This window comes from Xenopus laevis, chromosome 3L (assembly GCF_017654675.1).
Source record: "Xenopus laevis strain J_2021 chromosome 3L, Xenopus_laevis_v10.1, whole genome shotgun sequence".
In the NCBI taxonomy this organism is placed as follows: Eukaryota; Metazoa; Chordata; class Amphibia; order Anura; family Pipidae; genus Xenopus; species Xenopus laevis.
Window position 1 is genome coordinate 30,033,202 of NC_054375.1, and position 23,455 is coordinate 30,056,656.

At 39.6% G+C, this 23,455-nt stretch overlaps 1 protein-coding gene across 1 annotated transcript in view; it reads left to right on the forward strand.

The window, feature by feature from the left end:
• slc25a48.L (solute carrier family 25 member 48 L homeolog) overlaps positions 1 to 23,455 on the forward strand; it is a 91,761-nt gene that overhangs the window by 16,570 nt on the left and 51,736 nt on the right. Inside the window, exons 2-3 of the mRNA XM_018252021.2 lie at positions 18,704 to 18,775; positions 20,506 to 20,693. Coding sequence (XP_018107510.1) covers positions 18,704 to 18,775; positions 20,506 to 20,693 — 260 coding nt within the window. The remainder of the gene's footprint in view (positions 1 to 18,703; positions 18,776 to 20,505; positions 20,694 to 23,455) is intronic.

Genomic DNA, 23,455 nt, shown 5'->3' on the forward strand with positions numbered 1-23,455 from the left:
CTTTGGGAACTTTGACAATAATGCAGTGGAAATATATTTGGAAAGAGGGTGATATCCAAGAGTAACAGAAAGCGCAATCGACCGTTAGTTCTTGTTGTCCAGGGACAGTTTCAGTTTGAGGATCTTTGACCTTGGGGAACAAAATAATCTTTTAGTACTCCCTGCTGTGAACTGGCTCTTTTATAACTTCATTATGCCTAAGACCTGCCTATAATTTGGATATATACTCAATATATACACAATGCAGGCCCAAATGTCATGTCTGTTCTTTTAAGGCTTTCTTATTGGGATATCAGTACCTTTTGAGATTAGGCAGGTATGGGATACTTTACCTGGAAACCCATTATCCAGAAAGCTTCAAATTACTGAAAGGTCATCTCAATTTTATCCAAATTTTTTAAAAATTATTTTATTTTTCCATGTAATATTAAAACAGTACCTTGTACTTGATCCAAACTAAGATATAATTTATCCTTATTGAAAGCTCACACACACAATGCAGTCCCCAATGTCATGTCAGTAAGGCTTTCTTACTGAGATATCCGTACCTTTCTCTAGCCAGGTGCATTGCTTCATGCCTTTAACAGTAATGGTCCAGGCCTTTATTATAATTATTATTATTATTATTAGTGGTGCTTGCGAAGCAAAGCATCACTACTGTTATCTTGCAAACTTATTTTTAGTGGTGCTTGCGAAGCAAAGCATCACTACTGTTATCTTGCAAACTTATTTTTATTCTTCTTCCGTATGAAAGTTTGGCGCGTAACTAGTCCCGCACCGTTTGTCCTAGACCCATGAATGAGGTGTCAAATCGTGCGGCTTAATCGGGAATGGGGTGGTATGACTTTTCTAAGGGGTGGGTGGTTAATTGCCCCTTGCGGGGGCAATTAACCACCCCGAAAAGTCCCATAGATTAACATTGAGGCCAACTTTTGACGGATTCTAGCGCAGAGAGGGAATCTTGTAGAAACGTTAAATTTACCACATTTGAAGAGGTTTGCGACCTGTGTCAGATGATACCCCACACGAGGGTATAAGTTTTACCCCCGGGGCAGGAGAGGTCCCCAAATTTGCCCCATTGACTTATAATGGGGAATTTATCGAATAATTAGTTTGTCGCAGACCCATGAATGAGGTGTCAAACCGTTCAGCTTATTCGGGAATGGGGTGTTGTGACTTTTCTGTCCTATTTTGGGGACCCAAAAAAGTGAGCGGAGCCGCAAACAACCAATCAGATTTTCCCCTATTGACTTCAATGAGAAAATGTAAACAGCTGTAATTCTCACAGTAATAAAGCCAGAGCTCCCAAACTTGGCACCGTGGGTCACTGGGTGACTGCAGCCAAAATTTACAAAAAGTGGGCGGAGTCTACAACAGCCAATCAAATTTCAGCCATTCAATTAAATAGGAAAATTTTAAACTGCTGCCGCTCTTAGACGGTTAATGGCAGCCTCCTCAAAGTTGGCACAGTTGGTCACTGGGGGACTGGGATTAAAATTAAGAAAAGTGGGTGGAGCCAAAACCAACCAATCAGATTTCTTTGATTGGTTTTAATGGGAAAAATTAAGAAGGCTGCCATTCTCTCAGTATTGATGTCAGGGACCTTGAATATCACAAATGTGGTCGCTGGGGGTTTCCAACAACCAATCAAATTTCATTCATTGATTTTCAATAGAAAAAAATAGAAATGCTGCCATTTTTACACATTAAATGACAGCATTCCCAAACTTTGGTATGTTAGTCACTGAGTGACTGTGGTTCACAATTAGGAAAAAAAGGGGCGGGGCAACAACAGCCAATCAGATTTGGGCCTGAGTTTTGCCACGGCAAGCACCACTCACATTTTCTTCAGGAAATGTACCTCTCTAGTTATTATTATTATTATTATTATTATCATGTACTTTTAGAGTTGCAACATATTCTTCAGCACTGTACAATAAATGGGTTTATACAGGTGTGGGATCCGTTACCCAGAAACCCATTTATACAGAAAGCTACAAATTACCGAAAGACCATCTCTGATTTTATTCAAATTTTTAAAAATGATTTTAACCTGTACTAAAAAATTAGTAAAGTGCATCCTCTGTTTTGCACAAGGAACTGAGCTACACCTTGACAGATACAGTACAGGTATGGGATTTGTTATACGTAAACTCATTATCCAGGAGACAGAATACCATCTCCGATAGACTCCATTTTATCCAAATAATTCAGATTTCTAAAATTATTTCCTTTTTCTCTGTAATAATTAAACAGTACTTTGTACTTGATCCAAACTAAGATATAATTAATCATTATTGGAAGCAAAACCAGCCTATTGGGTTTATTCAATGTTTAAATGATTTTCTAGTTGACTTAAGGTACGAAAATCCAAATTATGGAATGATCTGTTATCCAGTATACCCCATGTCCCAAGCATTCTGTATAACAGGTCCCTTACCTGTACAAAGAACATACAGAATTACATACTGTACATAGCATCCAGTAACCGATACAAAGGACGAAGAAAGCCCTGCCCAAAAGAGCTTACAATTTGAAAGGCCTTTAAGACAGCTCTTGAATTTTGTTAGACTATCTTTTGTGTGGCAGTGGCACTACACATGCTCAGTGTGCTCTGGGCTGCTGTTTAGAAACTATGCTTAGGGTTCATTGCTAATTAGCCTTGTTTCATACTTTTGATATCATATATTTTATATAACCACACTCACTGTTGGTCTATAGAGTGAATGAGCAGAAAAAAAGTAGCTATTGGGGTGCAATTGGGGCATTTCCAGAAGATACAGATATTGACCAGTAAAGGGCTGTTATCACCTTCAGTTGGTTCAAAAGCCTAATACATCAGGTGTAACAATTTTAGCCTACTTCTTTATTAAGCTTTAGTCCTTTAGTGACTGCAAGGATGCTAGAGCTACATTTTCTCGTAATTATGCTCGGTTTCAAAACCTTGTTACTTTATCCTGCCTGAGTTCTCCAAAATAGGTGGGTGAGTGATCCAGCCAGACATGTGACTGAATTCCGACACATCTTGTCTTCCATTTACAAAACAAAGCCTAGTTCTGGCGTCTAAAAAGATACTCCAGACTGATATGTTATAACACTTGTAACTGCAGTTTCATTTGAACTCGTCAGCCGTCAAACCAACGTCAATGTTATTTCATTCTACTCTAGAGAAGGCTGATTTGGTGTGACCAGAAGGTGGCATGGCACATGACTGCATAGCTCAATTCATTCTTCTTTAATTAGACTCTCTGAGATGCAAGCGACTCAGTAACAAAGCCTTGGTCCTGTCTGTTCTGTTTGCTATTATTGCTATTTGTAGGCTCAGCGTTCCAAGAACTGAAGGGCCGTGTCTGGGAGACACCTGTTCAATATGAAGTATTATTTCATGGAAAGGTCAATACTCTGTAGCACGTGCATTCATGGTATTTTCTATAAGTGCACATTTTCTACCAAAATATAGACAGGTACTGTATATTCTCCCCACTTACAAACTAGGTCCATTATATAGGAAAGAAGTAGTAATGCCATTTTGGGTATTACTTTCAACTCTGTTATCAATGGCTGCTTTATGTAGGATTGTGGGTTGACATCCTTAAAACCAGTCAAGATACAAATGGGTTTGTTCACCTATAAATTAACTTTTAGTATGATGTAGAGAGTGATATTATGAGACCATTTGTAAATGGTTTTCATTTTTAATTATTTGTGTTTTAGTTTTAGTTATTTAGCTTTTTGTTCAGCAGCTCCCCAGATTGCAATTTCAGCAATCTGGTTGCTAGGGTGCAAATTACCCTAGCAACCATTTGAATTAGAGACTGGAATATGAATAGGAGAGGGCCTGAATTGAAAGACAAGTAATTAAAAAAAATAGCAATTACTCTGTAACCTTACAAAGCATTTTAAAGCTGGAAAGTGTCAGAAGAAGAAAACAAATATTAAAAAAAAAACATAGAAAATAAACAATGAAGACCAATTGAAAAGATTATTAGAATCAGCCATTCTGTAAAATACTAAAAATTAACTTAAAGGTGAACCATGAGGGCACCCAGGCCTGCACCTCCTCTGGGCCCATCGGAAGCTCATGTCAGCTCAAATCTGGCAGAAAAATTTCGTCCAGAGTGCACGGACTGCACCCTGGTCCGGGAACTACTAGTTCCGTTATTGTGGGCATACAAGTTTTCCTAGTAGAAACCAATAAGATAAGCACGTAATAACAGATTCAGAAGGGCAGATCTATACTTTAGTAACTGCAGCAAGAATGGTCTTGGTTCATGAGACTTTTCCACCTCTTAAAGTAACACCCAGGTCTCCACTCTGGTAATAGTTACTTGACGTTAGGCTAATCTCAACCACGGTTGGACTGGGGGCCTGGGGCCCACCGAGATTCTTGCTTTGGTGCTCCCACACACCCACTGCCCCAGCAGCGAAGACACATTAGACACTTTAGGACCCCACCCCAGCCGCAACCTCCCCTTCCGGGAGATCAGGCAGCAGCGCCAATAGTGGGGTCTAGGTCAGGGGCCCACCGGGTTTTTTCCCAGTGTCCCACCGGCATGGCCACTCCTGTCATGAGGCAAGATGAGAACCTTGCCCTCAGGCGACATGAAGCAACCAGTTACAGCGGCGGCAAGCCACCTCTGGTAACTTTAAGAGGCAAATTTCCAGTATTTTATCACAGAAATTCGGCTCTGCTAGTAATTAGAGATGCACCAAATCCAGGATTCCAAATCTAGTTAATAACTAGGACAGGATAATATAGAAAGTACACACTGACACCAGAGTTCCCTTTGTATGGGTGGAGGTTGACCACATCGTACACATAATACATTATTTTTTCTGCATTTTTTCCTGCACAAAAAACACATGTATTTTTCCTGACGACACAAATCGCATGGTAAAGTTTTAATAATGAGGCTGGAGTTTTTTCCCTCCAATAAAACAAAACATGTTATAAATCTTAGCACAGATTTGTGAGAATTTTTGCTGCTGTAAAAAATGCAGATTTCATTGTGAGGATGCACCAAGCAAAGAAGTTTATCCCAAGTAACTTTGACCAAATGGCAAGGACACAATGCCAACAGTTGTGACATAACTCATTCTCACAAATAACACACAGATGAAGGCATCATGGATAAGGCACACCCTAGTGCTAACTAGTTAACTCCACTTACTGTATACCCCCCCAGTTAACCCAACCTATCCCTCAAGGACCAATGGGAGCTGAAGAGGAACCATACAACTCCCCACAGTTCCAGGCACCTTCTTTAAATACTGTACATTGGTGCCAGGGATGCTGTTTGTGTAAGTAATGCCTTAATAATTTGCCCCCATTTAGAATTAGAGACAAATTTAGTCTGTATTATCCACTTTATTTTATGAAGGGACACGCACTAAATTTTGTTGTGAATTTGCCTTCCCCACCCCAAACCAGGTTCCAAATGAGTCTGTTCATGTTCTGTTTGTTTTGATTGTCACGCACACCAACAAGCTGCTTTGGCTACCCGTCAATATCCAGCATTCTGTTACAATGGATAATGAAACCTTTGTAAATAGCCAAAGCTCATGTCATGTATCAGAGAGATTTACTGGGAGACAGCAACATCTAGTGGTGAACCAGAGTGTTTTTCTCTACGATCTAAATCCATTTGCTTTAGTGCAGTTGCTTAATAGTTAGGGCCAGTTAGAAGAGAAGTGTAGAGGATTAGAACCCTTGGGGACAAATTTATTATGTGGTGTAAAAAATGTCAGGATAATTCACCACACATCACCAGGCTCTGCCGACAAATATGGTGTCGGTATGGTATAAAATAAAAAACCACCTTGATACATTTGCCATTTATTTTACAAAACTTTTTACAAAATTTTTTCTGTGAATTTCGCTTTACACAGCATAATAAATATGTCCCTTGGTGTGTTTCTCCCGTGTAGGGATTCAAGTGTGCAGACACCAGCTAGTGAAGAATCCCTTGTGGTTTACCCTTAGAGCAGTGCTGTCCAAGTTCTGTGGTACCGAGGGCCAAAATTTTACTGGCCTATGTGGAGGAGGGCCGATAATGGAAGTCAGTGTTGGTCACTCCCCTTTTAAACCACTGTAAACCACACCCATATTACCACAAGAACTTTTAAGATCATATCCACATTAACGGTGGTAGCACACCAAAAAAACAAATGGTTAGTGCTCACATCAGGCAAATACCTCATCACTCATATGTCATGTTAAAAACATACCCTTAAATCCATATGCCTCATCCTCCCCTGTGGATAATACAACAGCCCCCCAACACATGATTAAACACCTTAGGGGCCCTTAACAACAATTTCCAAATGCTAATAACCCCAAGAACAAACCCCTAAAAGGCTTACATTCCACAGGTAGCATAGGGCAAGCAGAGAATGGCACACACAAGCAGCACTGGGCAAGCAGAGAATGGCACACACAGGGAGGGAGGGCTGGCCGGCCAAGGTATTTTTGCACCCTAGGCAAAGGCTTCAATCAGTGCCCCCCCACCCAGTCCTGCATTACCATGCAGGCCGCCAGTTGGACAGCCCTGCCTTAGAGGCTTTGCATACTGTCAGTGTGCTAAAAAACAAGCCCAATGCCCCAGGTGTGTGTGTCCCCCCATTCTGATGCTGATTAGAAGTAGGCCCAGCTAGAATGGCTGCAGGAGACAGCCTGGAACAAAGTGGAAATGGCAGCAAGCTCTGCAAAATGTACCTAGGCCAGTCTATTCTTTTAAGAAGAAGAGCACTAGCCTAGAATAGCAGGTTAGCGAATGGCGATACCTCACATATTGACAGTACCCTCCAGTTCGTTGTCAATGTTCAGCATACAGCAGACAAAGTAAATGAAATAAGTACTAACATCCAGGCCAATGTTATATGGTAAAATCTATAAATTACTTTTGAAACTAAATGTGATCTGTTAGTTGCTACTGTCGATAATACTATTCTAACCCATTTGATGTTTCTGCCTTTTAATAAGTGCTAATGGGCCTTAAATATTACTGTGGCCTTTTCCATGAAACATTTCCAGTCTTCCAAGCTCTGTTATCCTTCTGACTTGTTAATGACATTGGTATGGTGCATTGGTTTTTATTGCTTTGCAAACAAAATACCAGTCAGTTAGGAACCCTTACCCCCTTTATTTTTCTTTCAAACAGTATGTTGACGGAAATTTGTATAGTCTGCAGAAGTATCTAGAGTTATTTTCTTTAAGACTCTGGCAGAAAAATGATTTCTTTAAAAAATACGTTGAGATTTTATGGTCTGAAATTAGGAATATCATTAAGTGGCTAGTGATGGTGACAGAATATGTTCCTGTATATAACCAAACTGTACAGTACTTTGTGGTGACAAAATAAATGTTGTCCCTGTAATACCTGCAGCACTTTTAAGCAGGAGATTTATTAAGATTGTCTAACTCTATGCATATACAGATATGGGACCTGTTATCCAAAATGTTCAGGACCTGGGGTTTTCTGCATAATGGATCTTTTCATAATTAGGATCATACCTTAAGTCTACTAGAAAATCATTTAAACATTAAGTAAACCCAATAGGCTGGGCTTGCTTCCAATAAAGATGAATTTTATCTTGGTTTAGATAAAGTACAAGGTACTGTTTTATAATTACAGAGAAAAAGGAAATCCTTTTTAAAAATGTGGATTATGTGGATGAAATTATGTCTATGGCAGATGACATCCCATATAGGGATCCCATACATGTACAAATAAATCCCAAAACCCTTGGTGAGCCAGAGAGCCTTGCCAGATTGGGGTTCAGTGAGAAACTTTGGGCAGCACATATATTCTGCTTGCAGGCTGCTTGAGCCCAAATGACTTTTCCAAATCATAATCTCCAAAATAGTTTTCCAACCAGTTTCCAGTAGTCAGTGTTATGTGGAGGAGGATTGACCTTAGGCCCTCTTTCCTGCTTCCATTTGTGCGCCGCCTCTCTTCATGGTTTCTGACAAGTTATGGGGACAGGGCAGGAGATTGAAATTCTTACCAAAAGCTCTTGCTGTCCTGTCCCCATTACTATGCATGGGTTGTCTGGATGGGGGCTATGAAGATGTGGTCAGGGCTGCATGCCATCTCTATAATTCTACTGCCCTAGGCCCATGTCTTTGTGGCCTTCCTACAAATACAGGCCTGAAGATGTCTCCAAATATTGATTTACTGGCTCTGGAATGTGAAACTCAAATGAACTTGAGTTTAACTTAATCTTCATTAACACCTGAGACATTCAGTTTCAAGGGTTAGGGCAGACAGCGGAGGATTAGACTTGGTAGAGTATAGGTTGAGGCATCTTAGAAGTGAGTGAATGGCTCAAGGCAGTGTCGGACTGGCCCACTGGGATACCAGGAAAACTCCCGGTGGGCCCAGCTGTCAGTGGCACCTCATGCTGCTAAACATTTGGTCTATTTCATGGTAATTTCCTAATTCTATTAGAACAAAGGAATAATAGATTATAGTATGTAAAGAAAAGATACTAGGAGAATAGAGGTTGGGAACGGAAGCATAATAGTACTAATAGTGGGTCCCTGGTCTAAGGCTTTTTGGTAAGCCCCTAGTCTAAGATTTTTGGGTGGACCCCTTGTGTCCCAGTTTGACACTGGCTCAAGGCCAGGGCAGACTACAGGCAAGCAACAGTGACAGAATACTCAGGTTCAATACCAGCAGAAAAACCCTATCCTGACCTCATGCAGCACTCCGCATAAGCATCATTTATCCAACAGATGCAGTGCAGGGGTATATATAGTACGGCTGTCACAGTACAATCATAGCTAAAACTACAAGTCTTGAACATACCAACAGGACTTGATTACCAATGGTTACAAACTGGGGCCATTTAGAGCCCTGCTAATGTAGTAGTATGGGGCTTATGAATTCTGATGGAGAACCTGCTAACGCTGAGTACCAGGAGTGGTAGTAACGCAACTCATGTGCCATTCACCAAATGCAAATGCTAACTTGCAGTACTGGCAAATCACGCACAAGTTGCAGCACACACTGGAATTCTGGGGAAAATACTGCACCATGGCTAAAAAGCATTCTGACTTGCAACTGATATTGCTCTTAGGGCATGTTTGTGAATGAGCCCTTACAGGGTCGGACTGGGGGGCTCTGGGCTTCTGCCTCATGGCCCCCCCCTCTGGACCCTGGGGGCTGCTGCCTCAGGGCCTCTCGTCCGGCAAAAAAAAAAGCATTTTAGATTTGGCAGAATGTGTATTTTCTGAAAATATGAGGTTTTCTTGGGACGACTTACTTATTTGCCACTTTTACCCAGGCCCGGATTTGTGGCGAGGCCACATAGGCCCAGGCCTAGGACGGCAAAAAATAGGGGTGGCATGCCGCCCAGTCCCCATTCAATTACACCAGCTGCGCCGGCGCTTTTTTGCCGGCGCGCTGGGAAGTGTAGGCAGGCGTTAGGACCGCTCAGGCGCCTGGTCGGACCTCGCGGCCTAGGGGCGGCCGGCAAACAAATCCGGCGCTGCTTTTACCACACATAAATCAGGTTTTTTGTTTTGGTAATCAAAATCTATGCGTTCACTGGCGACAATTTGCCCTTTAGTGAATCTGCCCCAATGACCTGTGGCAATCCATGTACGTGCCACTTGCGAAGAGAAGTACAAAAAGCAACATGGTGGATTATGCACTTTGTTTGTACTTTGCATCTTTCTTTGCAAGTAGTAAATGATCCCTTATATGGTTTTAAGCAAATGACATTTGCATCATTAAATCATATTCTCCTGATTACACAAAGTTGTTTGCACAGGGGCATCTGCTCTCTCTTAGTAAGGTAACTTCTATCACAGAAAGATTTTTCCATAGAAATGACAAAGTTTAGCTGTTTACCCACTTCATTACCTTCATATTCAGACATTACATAAATATTCCTAATAATCTGTCCTCTGTAAGGAACTGTGGATGACATTATCCACTTAGAACAATTACGACCACTCCAGCCGGTGTGAATTAAAATAAATAGACTGATAAATAAAACACAATGAGATGCCTTTATTAACATTGGGCACATTTTTTTCCGGGCCCTAACCCATTAGCCAGACATTGTTTCATGGAGAAAAATTTCCCAACATTTCCCAATTCCCATTCTACATCTGTAATTTTTTTTGTAAAACCACTGTTATTATTTGGAGCTAAAACTTTTGTTGCAAAAATGCATGAAAAAATGTCCTTTAATGCATCCAGAGTGAGAAAAAACCCATTGACCAGTCCTCTGGAGTAAGACAAACGACCATGCACTAATGCATGTGATGTAAGAAAAAACTTGAGAAAAACGCCCATAGACTTCAATGCGTTTTTTGTGAAAAAATGCTGCAAAAAACAAATACCTACTGACTTTAATGCATTTCACAATTGTTTCAGCGAAGCAAAACAGGACAGATTCTCAGTCTGTTGAAGGTAGAATAATAAATGTAGTTGGGGCAAATATGTTAGTATATTATAATATGAAGAAGGACCTGAGCCAATATAGTATCCTGAATGTGTATTTAAATTCAGAATGAGTGTAAACCCTGCTTGGAAACAAAACAGAGTAAACCTTTAATTTACTGTATGTTTTAGAAGAGAGGAGGCTTGGAAAGAGCCATGGGCAGGCTCATAGGGAGGTTACTAGTAGGTAAAGTAAATTAAGGTTAATCTCATTTTCATATGAGTGGAAAAATACAGGAGTTGCCTTCTCTTTATCTTGCCAACAGGAGACACTTGATACTGGCATGGTTGTCAACGGCCATTTAAACTTGGTGCATGATCACCAGTTAAGCCTCCCTCTGACAACATGCCATTACTATAGTATTTCACTTACCTTTATTGTCTGCAGTCTGTATTTTATCGCATAGGCTCAATTAATCATAATCTGCCACTTTGCACTAAGTGTTAAAATCATATATAGCATACTTCTAACTTGCATAAGACATAATAGTGAGAACAGCAACTGGTATGTATTTACTCTTTACGTATATCTGTGTTGCATATTCACACCTAATCACAGCAGAGAGGTAAAAAAAGATGTTTACCATTGTTAAAGGCAGTGTCGGACTTGCCCACAGGGATACCAGGAAAATTCCCGGTGGGCCCAGGAGTCAGTGGGCCCTCCTGCTTCAAAACATTTGGCATATTTCATGGTCATTCCCTATTTCTATGAGAACAAAGAGACTAAATAGATGGAATAATAGATTTTTGCATGTAAAGAAAAGAGACTAGCAGAATAGAGGTTGTGTGAGGAGAGGAATTATAATAGTACTGAGAGTGGGACCCTGATCTAAGGTCTTTTGGTGGGCCCCTAGTCTAAAGTTTTTGGGTGGGCCCGACACTGGTTAAAGAGGAACTCCGGCTTCCAAACCAAACTTTGATAGAGAGGTCCACATAACACAGAAACCCCTAATATACCCATCACAGTTACCTTTTTCTTCAAAAAGTATGAATAAATGCCATTGTCTATGCTGAAATCCAGCTGTTTAAGTTCTTCTCTTTGGGCATCATTTGAAATCCTGGCAGGGAAGGAGGGATCAAAACACTGATATTACCATGTCTCCACAGTTTACAGACAGCTTGCAGGAACTACATACCCCACAGTGCATTGCACTCTGAAGTTCCGTTCCTTATTGAAATCACGTGTGCAGGGAATTCTGGGGTTTGGAAGAAGCAGTCTAAAGACGGCTGGCTGTTGATACAAAGTCTCACACAAAGGATACAAAGTAACAGTAGTCAGGCAGCTTAGCAAAGTAGTCAGACAGATCAGCATGAGAGCAGGGAGCTAGGCTTAGGGAACTGTCAGAAACCATTACAATTAATGAAAAGTCTGCATATTTTTTAATTGATGTATTTTGCAAAGTTGCTTGAAATTATGTTTAAAAAGCTTAATTCATGTTTTTGTGGAGTTCCCCTTTAAAGTAATTTAATGATGTGCCTTCTTCTTCTGACTCTTTCCAGCTTTCAAAGTGGAGTCCCCATCTAAAAACATATGGTCTATAAGGCTACAAATGTATTGTTATTGCTACTTATTTATTATATTTATTATTCATCTTTCTATTTAGGCCCTCTCCTATTCTTATTCCAGTTTCATAATTGAATCAATGCATGGTTGCTAGGGTAATTTCAACCTTAGCAACCAGAAATTACAAACTGGAGAGCTACTAAATGAAAAGCTAAATCACTAAACATAAATAATAAAAAACAATTGCAAATTGTCTCAGAATATCACTCTGTACGTCATACTAGAAGTTAACTCAAAAGTGAATAATTTAAAAGTTGACCCCACCAATCACTTAGAAGAAGGTGGGCAATCCTCTATTATGACCCACTAATCACATTTTAATGCTACAATTGTATTTTTTTTATTCCAGCTGCACGTTTAGTTTAAAAACATTGCCAAGTCCCCAGTTTAGTAAAAAGATTCCCGTGGTATTTGAACAAACGTGTCAACCAATTCATTAAAAGATTTGAATACACTATAAGTGAATTAAACTCATTAATAACTAGCTTAAGATATTTGATAATATGAGCTATTTGAGGAGGAGTGTAAGGTTAAAGTTGTTAATAAAGTTGTTTCAGGGAGGAAATAACCCCAGGAGTAGGTAAGGGGGTGGCAGCCAATCTGACTGTGATAGAGAATTAAGTGTGTTAGGCGCGAGGGGAACACATGAGTTGTTTATATAATAAAGCTGAACCTTCCATATTTTCTCCTTGAACCTTACAGCAGGACTGTCTGTTTGGCTGTTCCTCCATTAAACTATACAGGCAGGTTAGCTGCAAGGGATAAAACAATAAGGGGGGTGTGTAATAAAAGACACTAAGTTTGCCCAGGAGCAGTAACCCATAGCAACCAATCAGTAGGCAGAATTTACTGGTCACCTGTTTAAAAGCAAACATCTTATTGGTTACTATGTATCACAGCTCCTGGGCAAACTTAGTACCTTTTATTACATATGGGGGTAAGGGTTGTAAACCCGTGCCTGAGAGCAGCTTCTGCCTGGCACTGGATTCAATGCAAAGTGCAGTTCTGAGAGCCAACCACAGCCCTTTATGTAATGCCATTGTAACTCGAGTGGTATCTTAGGGGGTGGGCACAAATGGAGTTAAGGCATGTTTGCATGCCCCAGCTAATTCTAAGCACCTTTTCATTTGGTCTTCATTTTTTATTTAGTATAGTTTTTTTTAAATTTTTTGCCCTCTTCTTCTAACTCTTTCCAGCTTTCAAATGGGGGTCACTGACCTCATCTTAAAAACAAATGCTCTTTAAGGCTACACATTTATTGTTATTGCTACTTTTTTTGCTCATTTTATATCCAGATCCTCTCCTATTCATATTCCAGTCTCATATTCAAATCAATGCATGGTTGCTAGGTTAATTTGGACCCTAGCAACCAGATTGCTGAATTTGCAAACCGGAGAGTTGCTGAATAAATTGCTTAATACCTCAAAAAAATAAAATAAAAAACAATTGCAAATTGTCTCAGAATTCTACACCATACTAAAATTCAATTTTAAGGTGAACAAACCCTTTAGGGTAGAACTACACGAGCGTGTTCAACGGGATTCTGGCAGATCCAACGCGGTGCGCCAAAATGCAGGCGTCTAGTCAGATGCAATGGAAATAAGGTAAGCAGTAGCAATGTCGGATGTTGTCGCAGCGTTCATCCGACATGACACGACTGTCATCAAAATGTCATCAAACATTTTTTTTTTTTTATAACATTGGTTTTTATTAGTAAACTTTCATCACCATCATGTCAAGCAGATAAAATAGAAAGATAGCAATTACAGTAGCAAAGTTTGCAGTGATACAGCGTACAAAATGAGTACAGTCAGGCGATCCACAAAATAATAATAGGCACATGGTAAGTTGGCTATACAATATACACCAGAAGAGCTAGACAGTGATGATAAATCAGTGAACTGAGTCAAACCATAAAAGTAGCAAAAGGGAAAAGAAGTAACTTCCTGTACATGAACAAATGGAGCGTCCGTGGAAATTGAGTAGGGATAATATTGCAATTGGGAAATTAGCACCCTAGTGCTCGGGTGTTAGTATACAGTCGTCCGGGAGTAATGTACTGGTGTCTGGCTCCAATTTTCTGATTGCCCTATGCATGGTGAGGGAAAGCAAGCGGGATTACAATGACAAAGTAGCATGGTTAAGGCCATGAGGAAAGTTATACCTAACCCAAGGGTCCCACACCACATGAAATCGCTTCTGTTTGTTGTGTAGTATGCTAGTCAGCTTTTCCATTATAAAGGTAGCGTTAATTCGAGCCTTCAGTTCCCCAAATTTTAAGGAAGTAGATAGCCAGGACTTTGCTATAATCTGTTTCGCAGCTGTAAAGATATGCGTTATCAACATATGTGCAGGTGCTGGTATGTCCTTTATAGTGCAATTGAGAAGTGCTTGTGCCGGGTGTTTGGGTAGATTGATATCTAAGACTGAGTAGACTAACTGGTATACTCTACGCCAAAATCTCTGTGCTTGTGGGCAGGACCACCAGATGTGACTCATTGTGCCCTGGTCCTGGCAACCCCGAAAGCAGCAAGGGTTGGCAGTGGGGTCCCATTTCGCTTTGCGGGCAGGCACCATGTACCATCTGCTCAGTACTTTATACGAGGTTTCCTTAGCAGGTATGTTAATGGAACAGTGGTTGGACCGTTCTATTGCCTGTATCCAGTCCGCTTCCTCCAAATCAAGTTGCAGTTCTTGGGTCCAATCTAGAATGTATTTAAGTCCCATTAGCGGAGCAGTGTTAGTCAAATAATTATACAATGGACCTATGAGCCTGCGAGACGTAGGGTATTTTAAACAGTAAGCTTCATAAATGGTGAAAGGTTGCTGAGAGTAGTTATCACAAATAGACTTGGAGTAGTGCTGAATTTGGTAGAAACGGAAGATTTCGGAGTCAGGAGCTTGAAACTTATCCCGGAACGAGGGCCAATCCTTGACAACGTCTCGGGGTAAATGAAACAATTTGGTAATGCCTTTATCAATCCACCATTGGAATGGTGAAGAGTGTAATCCTGGTGGGAAGTCAGGGTTATTGAAGAGTGGTGAGGCAGGGTTACAGGAAGAGATGACGGAGTGATGTCGCCTAATTTTGTCCCAGGTCAGCAATGCAAATTGTATCACCGGATTAGAAAGTGGGGGTCCGAGAGCTTTTTGTAATCCATAGTAGATGTTGTAAATCCAAAGACGGGCAATGCGACCTTTCAATATCCACCCAAGCAGGAGGGTTGGCGGTTACATGCCATTTAACAAGTTGCGCCAGTACAGCCGCATGAAAGTAGTTTAAGTATTTTGGGACACCCAGACCTCCTTGGTTTCGGTGGCGAAATACTATAGACTTTGCAATCCGTGGTCTTATGCTCCCCCACAGGAACTTCTGGCTGGCTCGTTGCAACTGGGTAAGCAACCCTATGGGTGGGGTAGCTGGTATAACTTGGAACAGATACAGAATGCGAGGTAAAATTGACATTTTAAGTGCCGATACCCTACCGAGCCATGAGATATTATACTTCCCCCAATTTTCAAGGTCTTTGAGAAGAGATTTAATGAGCTGCGGATAGTTAGAGGAAGCTAACGCGGAATACTCCGATGTAATTTTGACCCCCAAGTAGTCCATACAGTTTACCTTCCAAGTGAAGTCAAAATTCAATTGTAACAGTTTTTGAAGCGGACGTGGTAAGTTAAGTCCCATCGCTATCGTTTTGGTGGGGTTGATAGTAAGGCCAGAGATGCAACTAAAGAGGTGCAAGAGGCGGTACAAGTTGGGCAAGGATGTCATCGGCTTAGTGATAGTGAGTAGGATATCATCGGCATACTGACAGCATTTATAATCCTCCTTAGCAAGCGTCAAACCAAATATATCAGGGCATTGCCTAATCGCCTGACTGAGGGGCTCCATGCATAGGGCAAACAGAATAGGGGAGAGGGGACAGCCCTGCCTCGTTCCCCGTTGGATGAAAATCGGATCAGAAGTGAAATTCATATACTTAACTTTAGCAGTTGGATTCTGATACATTGCAAAAATATGGTTTAGGAAGCTCACAGGAAAATTGTAATGAATCAGTGTTTCACGTAAATACACCCAAGATATAGAATCAAATGCTTTTTCAAGGTCCAAGGAGAGGAGCACCAACTGAGTGCCCCCCCCCTTGGCCCCATGTAACAGATTCACCACCCTTCTTACGTTATCACTAGCTTGCCGGTTTGGCATGAAGCCTACTTGGTCTTTGTGGATAATGTCAGTGATGAAGGTATTCAATCGGGAGGTGTAAATCTTGGCCAAAATTTTCAAATCTAAGTTGAGCAGGGATATGGGTCGGTAATTTTCAGCTTTCGTGGGATCTTTAGATGGTTTGGGTATAGCGGAAATATATGCACTTAACGTCTCCGAGCAGAAACGATCAAGAGGTCATCAAACATTTTTATTTATTATCTTATTTTTCGTCACATCCGCTTTGACGCCTGCATTTTGGCGCAGCGCATCGAATCCGCCAGAATCGCAGGGAAGTCGCCCGTGGAGTTCTACCCTAAATGGGGAGGCAAAAGTTCTGGCACCACCACCTAGTTTTTGGCAAGTTGCGCACTGCATTGCAAATGAGTCCATAAGTATCTTCAAAAAAATGAGGCAGAATAGTTTTACCTGATGTCAACTGTGAGTAGTGTTGCCACCTTTTGCTAGATTTTTCACCGGCTGGTGGAGTGGCGGGTACAAAAAGGGGCGGGTGTGATGTCAAAGGGGGCGGGGTTGTGCATTTTATACAGCACAAGAATTTGTCTTTCTTATCTGCCTGCAGGCCCAGGTTGGAGCATAATACAAAACAATGGATTTTTAGTCAAGTTTGTCTAATATGAAACTTTCCCGGCAATAGAAATATTTTTCTCAAATTAAAAATGAGGAGTCATTATGTCCATTGTCAATAGTATAACTAATATCCCCTGGGCAATCGCTTCCCCTGCCCCCATGATAGTTACCCTACTGTAAATAATCAAGCCATGTATATACTTCAACAGAACCCATGCATTTTAAAAATGCATTAAAGGAGAAGGAAAGGTTAAAACTAAGTAAGCCTTATCAGAAAGGTCCATCTAAATATACCAGTAAATCCTCAAAGTAATGTTGCTCTGAGTCCCCTGTCAAAAGAAACACTGCATTTCTTTCCTTCTATTGTGTACTCATGGGCTTCTGTATCAGACTTCCTGCCTTCAGCTTAAACCTCATTGCCCTGGGCAACAGCATGCTCAGTTTGCTCCTCTCCCCCCACCCCTCCCTTCTCTACTGTAATCTGAGCCCAGAGCAGGGAGAGACTCAGGCAGGAAGTGATGTCACACCACATTAATACTGCAGCTCCTATCCTAAACAAACAGAGAGTTTCTAGAGCTTTTTACTCAGGTATGGTAAAACATTCTACAGAATAAATATAGCATTCTAGCTTGCACTATTGCAGCTAATCTATTGGCAATAAAATGCCTCCGTAGCTTTCCTTCTCCTTTAATTCTGCCACTATGTTGGGCATGCTGATAAGGAAATTCTCTTCTAAAATACTTGGAATACCACATTCTTCACACACAAAAAATGAAGTTAGACAAGATTCATTACACATAGACCATGCAATGTCCGTGAGCTCCAAGCTAACCAGTTGAGATCAAAAAGGTATATTAATGAATTAAGACTTAACTTAATAATCACAATCAATAAAAACGGTTTATATACACGATGCCAACTACAACTACGAACAACTCACTCCTCCTAACATCAGGAAGCAGTGTGGGACCGTGTCCCTAAAACACACATACAGTAGAACCCCCGTTTTACAGGGGACCAGAAAAAAAATGTGTAATGGTGTAAAATCCAGGAAAATGTAAAATCGGGGAACTGTATTATGCATAATATATAGGTGGGACCACAAAACAACAATGTAAAATGGGTGTTCTACTGTGTGTCTAACACCACAGGCATACGGTGGACAGGTGGTGTTTATACCACATTACTGCAAAGGCTCCAGTTGTGAGAACAACTAAATGGATAAAGGATTACCATAGAGAAATTAAATTGCTCTATAGGATCCATTATCTGGAACCCTGTTATCCAGAAAGCTCTGGATTATGGCAAGGTCATCTCCCATAGACTCAGTTTTAATCAAATAAACAGCTTTACGAAAAATTCCCCTTTTCTCTACAATAACAAACCAGTACTTGGTCCCTACTAAGATATAATTAATGCTCATTGGTTGGAAAGCAATCCTATGGAGTTTATTTTTATCAGACTTAAAATAAGGATCCAAATTACAGAAAGATCCTTTATCTGGAAAGCCCCAGGTCCCGAGCATTAAGGATAACATGTCCCATACCTGTATATTTGGTGAAAGAGAATCACTGTAGTGGAAAATCTTTTGGCCTGTTTTGCTGGGAGAAAAAGAGCTCCCAGTAGACATCATTGATCTGCCCCATTGTCTTTAAATCTGCTGCTTCTTGGCGCTCCGGAGAGACAGCTGAATGCAGAATTGAGCCTTCTAATGTTGCCTTCCCATTGATTCCAATGCATTTCCATAAAGTTTTCCTGCTATGCGAAGAACTTCATTCAATGCTAATCAGGAAGCTTTAGATCCCCACATTATATTATTCTACCAATGAATGCTATAAAAAATATATACTTTGCATTTCAGATTTTTCTCTATATTGTGTTTTACAGGCTCGCCTACAAGTTGGAAAAGATTTACGGAAATACATTGAATTGCATTTTTACTATTTACAAGAATGAAAAGTGAGTAGGATTCTTGCTAATGAATTAGGTGTATAACCTGACCTAGATAACCACAAACTTCACTTGTTAATGCTTTATTTTGATACCTCTTTCTCAAGCTATGAAAAATGGTGTATGTATGGACTGCAGAACATTCTCATTAAACAGCTAAGATGCTTATGGCATCTGTAAACTGTATGTACTAAACACAACTTCTATCTGTGATATCATGGCTAACCAGTTGTTAGATGGTTGTGTTATTTATGTCAAAAATAAGCATGCATAGCACTCACAGGGACATAGGTTGCAAACCAAATACCCTTTGTGATGTGCCTGTTGTTTAAAACTAATCAATGCAGGACACTTTGCGTTAGGACAGCTTTTCTTTGTTCCCAGGTGTCGTTTGCAGTACATGTATGGGATCCATTATCCAGAAATCCATTATACAGAAAGCTCTGAATTACGGAAAGGCCGTCTCCCATTGACTCCATTTTATCCAAATACCGTAATCCAAATTTTTAAAATGATTTCCTTTTTCTATGTAATAATACAACAGTACCTTGTACTTGATCCCAACTAAGATATAATTAATCTTTATTGGAAGCAAAACCAGCCTATTTTGTTTATTTAATATTTACATGATTTTCTAATATAAGGTACAGAGATCCAAATTATGGAAAGATTTGTTATCTGGAAATACCCCATTATGGATAACAGGTCCCATACATGTAACTTGTGTTTGGAACATGTGCATTATGAAAGCCACGCTGTATTGCAAATGTGCCCAAGTGGGACCCTGAGAGCACAGAAAATATGGCACCCCCACATTTTGCAGCTAAATATTATAAGACTGGCTACAGCGTTTTGATTGGTGTTTCATATGTGGAGCCTTGAGGTTTATCTGCACCTTGGGTTTGAAAATTTAAATTTGAACATTTACAAAAACATTTAGGGAAGTTCAAATAGTTGCTTCTCTGCAATACACATTTCTACAATTTATGTAAAATTACTCTGCTGATTACAATAAGTCCAGCACATAAAGAACAGTTCTAGCCTAATTAATTTCAGCCTCAAGTTGCCCTTTATTGAGCAATTAATCTTGCTTTTATTAAAAGTATATTTTGTTTTACTGTCAGGTCACCGGGTTCTTTAAAGTAATGTCTTTCCCACTGGCCAGCATTGCAGTCTACAACCTTCGTGGTATTTGGTGACTGTTGCCAGCATGTTATCAGGGTGCATTTCTGTAGAGATTGGAGGACCTGTTGACTTGGTAAAGATAAGACTGCAAATCCAAACCCAACAAATCATTATTTCACGCTCCCTATAATTGTTTATCTGTTCCTGTGGGCTCGCGCGCCACTTTAAAATTTTTTTTTTAAAAAAAATAGTTTGCCATGTATTTATTCACTGTCAGATTTGAATTTACTGCACATGTGCCTTCCTAGAACTGGCACAGGGACACCTAGGATAATAAAAGAAGATGGTGTCATGACACTCTGATGGTTATTTACTAAATCCGAATATGGCTAAAAAAAAGTCCATTCACATGAAGCCCAATGGCGCATTCGTATACCGATCTATTTATGCACTCACATATGTAACAACAGTGTTATACTAATATCTGCACTAGTTGTAGATTTCAGTATCACAATAGCTTTAAATTTTTTTTTTTTTCAACATTAACTATTCCTTACACATTTGTGCTTTCACTATAACTTCTTGATAGTTTTTAAAAATCTTTTCATGCCCAGGAAGAAGATCGTGGCATACAGTGTGCAATGGTCCAATACATTGTATGAATTGTATCTTAAAGCAAGAAGGGATGTACCGTGGTGCTGGCGATATGCTTCTTGTTACACCTTTCTATGTGAATGGATTACTACAGACCAGCACAGAGCACCCAGTTCCTTTTGTGTTTGGATTGCTGGTGGGATGGCAGGTACAACTTCAATGACGGCAATAACATATTCATTTCAGATAAGCCTGTGTTGTAAAGAGGCAATCATAAAAGATACATACAAAATGTGAACATTATTTTAAAGGATAATTTGTGGTTAGTTTTCTTATTCTTTTTAATGGTTAATGAAGGTGTAGTTCACTTTGTTTTTAGTATGATGTATAGAACAATTTGGAATTGGTCTTCATTTTTTATTTTATGTTTGTGCTGTGCAACTGTCAGGCTTGGGGGTACATTTATCAAAGAGTGAGTGAAGTTAGAGTCCTTTAGAGTGAAATTCCGCCACTCTCTGTTAATTTTTATAGGATTTTTAAGAGAGTATTTATCAATGGGTGAAAGTAAATGTTCATCCTTTGATATATATGCCTTTCAAAACCCCATAGAAATGAATGGAGAGTGGTGGAATGTCACTCTAGAGGACTGTGGCAATTTCTAACTTTATTCTTTGATAAATATACAGCTATATGGGTGTCAGGGTTTAATAATCCTAGCTACCAGGCATCAGTGATAAAATGACTGTAAGATGATTAGTAGAGCATCTACTGCATTCATTTAAATATTAGCCACAGACCATCATGTGTTAAGGGTGTTAACATTCTCTAGGGCTTATTTACCTGCAAAGATGCATTTTCTTAAATAAGATTACAAACTGCTCAGCTATTTTTATATCAATGCCAATGATCTCCTGATTAGTAGAGGGACTAAAGGCAAGGCCAGACGTTGGGTTTTTGCAGCGTTTTTACATTGCGTTTTTAAAAAAGAACAGCGAGGCGTAAATATGCATAAACTGCACTACCACTGAAACTAATGGAAAACGCACTACGGCAATTCACACAGGGCGCTTGTAAGCCGAAATCTGCCACAGGACGCCAGTATTAGCGTTTTTAAAAAGAACAGCGAGGCGTAAATATGCATAAACTGCACTACCACTGAAACTAATGGAAAACGCACTACGGCAATTCACACAGGGCGCTTGTAAGCCGAAATCTGCCACAGGACGCCAGTATTAGCGTTTTTAGCAGAAACGCCAATACGTCAAGAAACTAGCAAATCATTAGACTCTATGGGATCTGCACGTTTGAAACCACACATTACGTAATTACGCACCGTATTTTAAATATGGCGTCCAAATTCAATGAGAACAATGAGAAGTGCATGTTGGGAAAAGAATCCTAAATGCTGAAAAACGCATTTTGACGGTCGCATGTGGTTTCCGTAGCGTATTTACGCCTGGCTGTTCTTTTTTTAAAAAATGCAATGAATGCCGCAAAAACGACATGTCTGGCCTTGCCCTAAGCAGAAAGATAATTGAAGAGTCTGCTAAAGGATGCAATATATATATATATATATATATATATATATATTATATATATTATATATATATATATATATATATATATATATATATATATATATATGTATATGTATATGTATATGTAGAAGTAAAAACAGGAAAGAGCTACATATAATGTCAATAATACTAAAGGATGAATTTTTGATTCTGGAAACTTCACACAACTTCATCAGATGTTATTTTGCAGCGAATACACGTATTTATCAAAATCCAAAGTTTCGTCTCAGCAGATGAAGTTTCACTGGCGAAACCCTGTCAGCGTGAACATTAATGAGAGACTTTTCTCTAGCGTTACTTTCTTTCTAGTGAACCTTCGTTAACATACTTAAGCTTACGTCAATTTAAATATGGCAGGTATATATAGGTCATATATATATATGTCTTTATTAGTGAGTGTTGGTGAAATAGCTGGAAGTGGTCACTTATTATTAAAAATGTCCAAGGAAGTAAAATAAATACAAAAGAGAGATACTATTGCCCTAGACATAAGCCCATCCTGAAACAAATGTGGCATGAGCTTACAAATTTTAAACATTATCCCACATTAAAATATGAAAAAACGCCAGCCTTTAGTCCTTTTTATGACTTTTTTTGGCACTGTTGGCACTGACATAATAATCGTCAGGATGTAACTTCATCTTATCAATTCGCCAGGCAGAACCAGGTGAAACAGACTCTGGCGAAAAGGGCAACAGATTGGAAAGTTCATACTTTGATAAATTTGTGGAGTAACGATTGCTCGCCTGAGCAAAATTTTCCTGGCGAAACAGTGCAAAACGTCACTAGTACTGAGCTTTTTTGCTAGAGAAATGTCTGCTTCACCTTTTTGTAAATTGCCGATGTCTCTGTGAATTTTCATTTTGGCAAATTTTCACTTAAAAATCCCACTTTGCTCTTTAGTAAATCTGCCCCAATGTGTTTATATAATTAATCATACAATAAATTATGTAATCCTCATCTTCTAGGATAATACACATCATTTCTTAAACAGAAACTCCTTTAATTTTGTTCTCCTTCCTTTTTGTCAAATAGGAATTTTAAGGTTTAGTAGATCAAAGTTTTGTTTTCCCTAGCTTTAGAATAGGCTGCAGATTCAACCTTGACTAAGTTTCCATTGTTCGCCCACTCTCTTCTTTGTTGCTTTGTTTTATCATAGTGCCATTGAAAAGGAAGGGTGGACATTGACAGCTGAAAATGGTTTATAATGAAATTGTGTAAATATTGCTGCAAGAACCATTGATAAATTTTGCTCCTATACTGAGAAATACACTCAGATTTGAACATAACAGATATGGTTGAATTGTTAGAAATACAAATGGTTTTGAATCGAGCTAAACCTTTTATATGAAACATGGAATATGGAACAGCCCTGTGCTATAATGCACATATG